Genomic DNA, 9,133 nt, shown 5'->3' with positions numbered 1-9,133 from the left:
GGATTTAAGATGGACTGATTTAAGATTGATTTTAGATGGATTTAAGATGGACTAATTTAAGATTGATTTTAGATGGATTTAAGACGGACTGATTTAAGATGGATTTAAGACGGATTGATTTAAGATGGATTTAAGATGGACTGATTTAAGATTTATTTAAGATGGACTGATTTAAGATTGATTTACAATGGATTTAAGACGGACTGATTTAAGATGGATTTAAGACAGATTGATTTAAGTTAGAGCTAAGGCAGATAGCTCTAAGGTAGATCTAAGATAGATGGATGGATAGATCTTAGATAGATGATATATGGATAGATGAATGGATGGATGGATGGATGGATGGATAGATCTAAGCTAGATAGAAACGCTGAAACAATTCTTCATTTCCAGTGAAGTGATTCAGTTAAAATTGTCTCTAATGTTAACCTGCATGACTTTTAGTATGTGATGAACAAAAATTGTGAAAATGTTTGCCAAAATATTTCAGGCAAATTTGTTGGTACCCTTAATAAAACTATTGATAATTGCATTGTAGTCAGTTTTCAAACTAAGTGTTTGACTTTGACATGTACTTTCATTTTTTTAATCAATCAACCTAAAGTTAACAAACGTACCATTGTTTGGTATCATTGCGTGCACAGCACTACACGGAGCAGAGAAACCAGGAGCCAGAGCTGTCTAAGGAGCTCCGAAAGATGACTATAGAAGTCTGCATTAAAAGTAAAAGATACAAGACCATCTCCAAGCAGTTTGTTTCTCTGATCACAGCTGTCAATATTATTTAAAAGTATAAGGTTTGTGGGATTGTAGCCGACTTTCTAGGATATAAACACAAGAGGAAATGCAACTCCAGGTTGATGGATGATTCAGATTGTAGCAAAACGAACCAAAGAAATAATTCAAGCTGGACTCCGAGGTCAAGGTATGTCACTTTCTGATTGCACCATCCATTACGTTTGGAATTATAATGGGCTCTCATGGAAGAATACTCGGGAGGCTCCACTATTGACAGGAATTCACTAGCAAGCTTGTTGACAAGCCCAAAGTTTCTGAGACATTTAAAGGATTGATAAGACCAAACCGGAGCTTGTGGGCTCCAGCCACATCAGCTGTTTTTTTTATTTATTATTGTGGAAGGGTACCAATTAATGTTGCTGCATATGTATATAACAGGAGCACAACATGAATGTTACACATTTGTCATATATGCCACAACACTTAATTTATTTTTACAAAACACACCTTTTCTCTTTGGATTTTGACCCATGTAAAAGAATTTCAAAATCCACTAACTTACGTGATAAAATACCTGTGTTCCTGTATCATAAATTCCTCCATTTTGCTCTGTCAGGCTTACATAACCTGAAAGTTTTATCATCTTTACTCCCTACATTCTTTAATCTCCTAGAAAATGACACAAAACTTGCTTTGGATATCAGCTTTACCTCTGACTCAGTCACATTAAATAAAAAAAAAGAAGAACATCAGTATTATTTCAATATTGGATCATTAGAAACAGCTGTTTTGTATTATTTTATTTTATTTTAATTTATTTTTCTCCTTTTAGCCATTCAGTTGATGTGAAGCTCTGTGTCCCAATTGCATAATACTAACTTTGATACACTTTTTGTTGATTTTCCAACTTATCAGTTTGGATATCTGAGCTGAGATCAGTTTTTCTGTGTCACAGTTCAATGGAAAGCAGAAATAGAAGTCATTCGCACTTGCACATGTTGCATCACAATGCGGTCCTGTGCCAGAACATGCTGTTACATCAACTGCTTATTTGTTTTATGGGATTGGGACACAGTGTCCGTCTCCTGCTCTCCTCACATCGGTCAGTCCTACCAGTTTGCTGTGTTGTTTATTTTCTACTTTCCCTAAATGCAACTTACTTTAAGCATGCATCAACATCCTGCAGTTCGACTAAAACAAAGCAAATGATAATAGTGATAACCCATTCTCAGCCAGTACCGTCTCCCTCTGATGTACACCCAGACTGCACGGCCGGCTCATGTTTAAAGACTAACATTACAGGGAGCACATGAGAGAGGAGCCCGTCCTCCAGTCGAGTGCCTCTCCCATCGGTGTCTGTTTTCTATTGTGTGCATCTGGTTGTAGTGTGTGCAAAATTTTAAATGGCTTTGTTCCTTCATCTTAACATTTTTCATTTGATAGTTGAAACTGGTCATATTTTTTAACCCAGTTGATCGCTGGCGTTTTGGTTCTGATTATGTTTTTGGGCATATATGTTTTCTTTTTTTCCCTCCTCTCCCTTAGATAATACCTAAATCTCAGTGTGAAAGATTTTTTTCTATATTTTTACTTTTGTTTTTTGGATTTGGAACGCCTTCAGTGTCTAACTTGTGTGTTTCTCAGCAAAAACGGATCTAAAATAAATAATTCCAAACACACACATGAAAAAAACCCTCACTTTAGATGTTGTGATCATGTGCAAAAACATACAAGTTAGGATTTGAAGCTGTTCTAGATCCAATTATCACATGACAATCTTAGGATATTTAAAATCTTTTTTGACAAACTTTTTACTATTCTGACTGTAAAAACAGTACAAACTGAATTGCATGGCTAAGAAGTTGCAGTTTAGGGTTTGTAAGACATGTCAGTGTTAGAGTTCTTCTGTTCTTTTCTGTAGATGGGCATGTATATTGCTCATTGTTTGTATATCCCCATCCCTTCCTTACAGCCAAAAGCTCTAATGCCGCCCGACCGCTTCGTACTGCCTTTACATGGACATGGCAACTGACTTACACTGTCACCCTCATCATCCTCATCTCCTCTGTAGTATGTTCATAGGTCCAACCCCTTCTTCACCTCCTCCCTTGTCTTTAGAAATATTGAAATATAAAGTCATCCATCCATTCTACACTAAAGAGCAAATTAAGCAAAAACTGCGACAAGAATAGAGTTTAGGCATCACTGAAGTCTCTTGCTATGAAGAAAATGCAGATTTTTTGTAAAGAACAAAAGAAATAATTTACAAGGAAAGAAACAAAACTTTAAAAACAGATTTATGGTGTTTATTTTTTCTGTTATGTGGTGTGGATGTATGTGCTGTTGCCTCCCTGTACCGCCATTTTTTTTTTAAGATAGAACTCATTCTTCAGTGGATAAAAATTATCTTTAACGGTATTCAACATTCTTACACAGCTTTTCCTTTGTAAATTCTTTTCCTCTTGCCTAAATCATGCCGGCAATTTGTTGATGTAAGTTGACAACACACACTATGCATGTTCTGACTCTGGCTTTGAACTGATTGAAGAAGCAGTTTATAGAATGGGACATATTGTGAGTATTTAGGGTGACCAGATGTTCCTCTTTGTGTAGGAATGTGCAGCATTTTTGTCGTTTTCCATATCTCCCAAACAGAGATAGTGTTTCACACATTGATTGGTCTTTAAAAGTCAACACTGCATTGTATAGTTGCAAGGACTAAGCATTAAGTGGTGTTTTAAACTAGTTAACCTGTCTTTGAAGCCTTTACCTCTGACTAATGGGAAATTTGAAGAAACTAAATTAATGAAATCCATTTTTTCAGACTTTCATAGAGACAATAAAGAAGAATGGGAATTTGCAGCTACAATAAATCGTGGATGAGCAGAACTGGTGATTTGTGGAGCTAAACTACAGTAAAATTCAAGTTACACACACGTTTGGTTGCTGTTGCAAGGAATATAGTACTCTGAAATAAAACTTCCCTGAAAGCTTCATGCTCAAGTAAAAACATAAGATTACTCAGTCAATCAATCTTTATTTGTATAGCCCTTATTAGGCTCAAGACAACTCAAAGTGCTTCACAATGTCGTGTGTGGACCACATTTGATTCATTACACGCCTATTAACAAACTGTTATACAGAAAGCTATGGCAGTGGCCTGGAAGAGCAAATGACTTGTATAAAAATGTACCTTCATTTGTGACCTTAACCTTGAAGATGGGGTGATAAATAGTATAAAATTCGCACCAACTAGTGATAATACATATGTGTGTGAAGTTTATTAAAATTATCTTGAGCAGATCAGAAGTTATGGGTGGGACAAACGTAAGTTTACAGACGGATGAACTGATGGATTATACCATATGTGTATACCTGCATTCGATGGGTGCAAATTTTTTTTTTAAAGTGGTCAGAGAAGAAAACTATCAAAAGTTAGAATTTATTTTTTTTAAATAGTCACATAAATAAATAAAACATTAACGATCCATTAAAAAAAATAGAACAAAATATGTTTTTCAGGGTTCCAAGTGACTTTATTGTCATTCAAAGCACATTTGGCACATGAGGTGTAATGAAATTGTGTACACAAGGTTCCAGTTACACCCAAAATTAGCAATACTATAAACTATTTCAAATAAAAAAAACAGTATACAAGGATTTAAGATATACGCTAAACAATAATATGATATGGCATATTAAACAGCAGCCTGACCATGAGTCTGTTGTGAGCAGATGGGTATGAATATATCAGCTTATAGGTAGGAAATCAGCAGCATAGATAATCAGCAGCACAGAAAAAATGTCAAATCTCAGAATAAAGTGGCATTACAGTGATTATCCTGGTTAGGGATTTATAAGCCTAACAGCTTCAGGGTAGAAGCTGTTACTCAGCCTAGTGGTTCTACACTTAATGCTCCGGAACCTTCTACCTGAGGGGAGTGGGGCAAAAAGTGTGTGTGCTGGGTGAGTAGGGTCGTTCATGATGCAGGTGGCTCTCTTTCTGCTTCTGGAGGTGTAGATGTCTGTGATGGTGGAGAGGCTGACTCCAACAGACTTCTGTGCAGCCTTCACCACTCTCTGCTGAGCTTTTCTCTCTGCAGCTGTGCAGCCTCCATGCCACATGTTGATGCTGGAGCACAGGACACTCTTCACAGCACAGCTGGAGAAGGAGGTGAGATTAAGATTAGTCTTAAAAGCAGAGACGGTGACAAATTCACATACCCAAACTTGAAGCTGGTTCCTCGGAACTGGAACCGTAAAGGTTCCACCCTCCAGACTGGATTTCGTGATTCTTGGGACAGTAAGAAAGGTTTTCATTTTGTAAGAGGCTGAAACTGGTAACATGGTTTGATGAATTTATTGATGGAAGGTGACATCCCACCAGTAAGGGTTTTATAAGTCAATAGTAAAAATTGAAAGTTGATCCTAAACCGAACAGGCAGCCAGTGTAGGGAGGCCAGTAAATATCTCACTTGGTGGAACCAGCTAAAACTCTGGCACCATCTTTGTAGACTTTAGTTATATGCAATGGAACATCTGAAGAAACTACACATTTGTTTGGAGTGTGGCGCGTAATAATTTGGGCTTCTGATGCTCGCTGATGTTTTGGTGCTGAAAAACCTTGGCTTGGCTACAGTTATAGTGATGGATTTAGGATTGTTCACTTGAATTTTATGTGTCCTGACTGATTTTTCATTTGGATCTGGTCACCCTACAAGTATCTCACACCAAAATCTCCAAATTTGTTGGTGCTTTTTATCTGGAAGCTCTCAAACTGCATTTTTGATCCACATTTGTTCATGTGAAAACTGAATGACAAGATCTGTTCAGTCGTGATTTGTGTTTGTGAATGAACACGTTTGTGGTCAATTGTGTGTGCACGTGATGTTTTGTGTTGGGGATAAAGTGCATGAATGACTACAGCAGCGGATACGTTTCATATTAATGAGTTTGTAGCCTCCAGTTATTTTCGCTCCAGTGAAAATAATTGAATCTGTAAGATCACAAGTTAAACACATTTTTCCCGGCAGAGCTGCTATTGTGACAGAACTTAATGTTTTACAACATAACCATCAGTTTTTGTTGTCTAATTAGTGGGATTTCCCATCATGTGGGATCCTTTTGTCAGAATCACATACGTCTTGTTAAGACAGCACACAGTTGGGCATGGTTTGTTTCTATACAATACGGTCAAATTAGTGACTGGAAATGTTTATGATTTACAAACAAGTGACAAATTGGGAGACAAAAAGTCTATAGCAGTTCATTTAAGAACATACACAGATTTTCTTATGTTTACCTCAATCTTGAACATTGATAGAATATTGACTCCATGAGAATAATTGGAGGTGCTCATTTAATTTTGCATTTACTTGCATCTTTGCACAAATTAGATTTTCATTTCCAAGAATCAGCTCTGCATCTGAGAACTATTTGTTTAATTGTGTTACATTTTAAAAAATCATGGGTGTAAGAGGAACAGGGAGCCATTATCAAAGAAATAATGCTGTTGGTGTCGATTTTAATAGATACTGATAAATACTTGTTAAAATAAGTTCATAAATTATAATTATTTTCAAAAATGCCTTAAAAGAAGATTGCTTTTTGAACCAGTTTCAGCATGCTAGCTAATAAGCTAATAATAATTATTGCTAATAAGATAATAAAGTATAATCTTCATCTTTACTAATTAATTATGATGCCTAAACCTAACCAATCAGCAAGTGAAAAAGTGACCGAATGAATTTCAGCTGCTCTAATTAAAGCTGTTTTTTTGTATTTGGGCTCCCCTCACCTCTTAAGCCTTTTTTTTTAGATTTATGTCTGTTTTAAACAGAATTATATTAAACTGAATGTAGTTGGTGCCTCTTTTATTTTTATATTTTTGCCTCTTCATCAAAGTTCTTAATCCAAAGAATTTCCTTTTATTGTTACCACATGTTTTCTGTCCACCTCCAGGAGCTGAGTTAGACATCAGATCCATTAGCGCACCCCTCTGTAGCTCCTCGTGCACCCTTCATTCCCACTCCCTCAACCCACCACCCACTCCTCACCATTATTGAGACCACCAAAGAGTCCTTGTCCAAGGCCACTGAGGCGGGGGTACCTTGCTTGTCGGACCGAGGCAGCGATGATTGTGATGATGATGGCTTGGTGATGTCGGAGTATGGCTCTGGGAAAGCGTTGACGTCTGCCCCCACTGACGATGAAGATTTTTATTCGACCTGCTGTCTGGTAACAGCTACAACCTTGCCTACATCATGCTTTCAAGGCGCCTACAAAGCAAATGCACCCAGGACTTTTTGCCCTGACAAACCTTCCACCTTCAGACGCAGTAGGACTACCAACATCCCAGTAACCACCGACCAGAGCCGCACCACTCCCACCTCTGCCTCCACCGCAAATCTCCACAAATCTCCGGCAAAACAAATAACCGCAAGCTAAAACCCCAGCCCAACATAATGTTGCTTCCATTGCCCACATCCTTTGAGGTAGACAGCACCAAGCTGAGGGGCTCATTAATAATCTCCCCAATGTTCCATAATATACCCACAGCACTCCCCACAGAGCCAGGCGTCAGGCGAGTCCCAGGGCCCTCGGAGGTGGTCCGTGAATCTAGCAGCACCACCGGGATGGTCATCGGAATAGTGGCGGCGGCAGCCCTGTGCATCCTCATTCTTCTGTACGCCATGTATAAGTACAGGAACAGGGATGAAGGCTCCTACCAGGTGGACGAGAGCCGGAACTACATAACCAACTCAGCCGTGCAGAGCAATGGCGCTGTGATAAAGGACAAACAGCAGAGCCTGAAAAACAGCAACAAGAGACAGAAAAACAAGGATAAGGAGTATTATGTGTGACTGTGAGACTTAACTCGACAGAGCAAAGGCAGAAGAAGACAGAAGGCACTAAGATAACTTTTATTATCAGTTTCCCTGTGAGGAGCTGTGACAAATGATGGTATAACATGGAACTTGAATAATCCTATACTGTGCTGAGTAGTTGAACTGATATGTACTGTAACATAAAGCACACTTAATATAAAGCAAAAAGCTTAACGACAAGGTTAAATAGCAACTTTAGAAACCTTACACTTTTATCTGGTCAGAGACGTTGTCCTTAGAAATATTTCACGGCATCATTCTCCTAAGTGACTTTTAGAGCTACGTGATCCTTGGCATTAAACAATTTTTGTGGAATTGTCAATTACAAAAGGCTCGTTATCTTATACGTTTCCAGCATGTAAGCAACAAGTAGTGCTTAACGAGAGGGTGTCAGGCGCACAATGGTTGTACAAGTACAAAAGACTCTTGTATCAAAATATTACAAATTTTTATGGTTTCTAAATATTATAAGTGTGGTGTCTTACTTATTTTTGCTTAAAGCAAAAGAAAAAAGACAAAAAGAGCAGACAGACAACTATTCCTGTGTGTAAAAAATGAATCAAAGTGAGCCAGTTGCCGAGGGCAGACCTCATACCATCTGTTTGCTCTGGCATCTAATTCACCACAATTATTCTCATTGTCTGACAGACACAGTGACTCTCTTTGTGGAAAGAATTTGCCGGTTCTCTTGGTAAGAAGCGCCTGATTGTAAAATGCATGCCATCCTGATTCCACAGTAAGGTACAGTACAGTAAAAGTCCAGTATAGAGTGTTCAACTTGGATCGTGCAAAAACACTTCTTCATCTTCAGATCAGGACTTTTTGAACCCCTCAAAAGGTGTTACAGAACAACGGTCTATTATCGCTGCACAGCCAGTGGTGGTTTTATCTTTTTTGCAGAAGTGTGTGTTGGTTCATTGCCTATCATTCTCTTTTTCTATGGAGGTGTTAGGAAGAAGACAAATGCAGTACTACAACACTGTTAACACATGTGTATACAGAAATAAACCAGATGTTGAAAGTGTGAATTCTATCTGCTGTCACAGTCAACTGTGTCAAAAAAAAAGATAAATTTGTTTACATATTTTATTACATGCTATCTGTTGTACTTTGTAGGTAGTAAATTGTACATATACCATGACAGTTGTCATTTTTAGTACCTCTATTGTACAGACTGATGATATGATTTATCAACAAAATCTATTAACTGTTAATTTACATGAAGAAAGACTTTAACCAGACTGTGAAGGATCATATTGATATTCATAAAGAATAAAAATGTATTGTTAGCCTAGAAATCTACACAGAGATGTTTCTAAAGTTGCATGAATATTTAACTACAAATACAAGGTGCCCTTTCTTCTCTACCATGGCGTTTTTGTCCTGGGGTACGCTAATTTCTCGTTTTCTTTGTTTGCACTTTATACAGAGAGACGGAGCAGACAGTAAAAACTAGTAAAAATTCTATGAAAGGATGGGGTTCACTTTTTTAACGGGACCAATCACCT

The 9,133-nt window shown here is 37.8% G+C and overlaps 1 protein-coding gene across 1 annotated transcript in view; it reads left to right on the top strand.

Moving 5' to 3' along the window:
• The window catches only part of nrxn3a (neurexin 3a), a 151,822-nt gene extending 143,265 nt beyond the window's left edge, over positions 1-8,557 (top strand). The window contains exon 23 of the mRNA XM_037694706.1: positions 7,297-8,557. Coding sequence (XP_037550634.1) covers positions 7,297-7,601 — 305 coding nt within the window. The 3' untranslated portion in view covers positions 7,602-8,557. The remainder of the gene's footprint in view (positions 1-7,296) is intronic.
• The last annotated feature ends 576 nt before the right edge of the window (positions 8,558-9,133 follow it).

The sequence above is a fragment of the Nematolebias whitei genome, chromosome 21 (genome assembly GCF_014905685.2).
Source record: "Nematolebias whitei isolate Nwh7 chromosome 21, NemWhi1, whole genome shotgun sequence".
NCBI lineage: Eukaryota > Metazoa > Chordata > Actinopteri > Cyprinodontiformes > Rivulidae > Nematolebias > Nematolebias whitei.
This window is presented reverse-complemented; position numbering and strand designations above follow the sequence as displayed.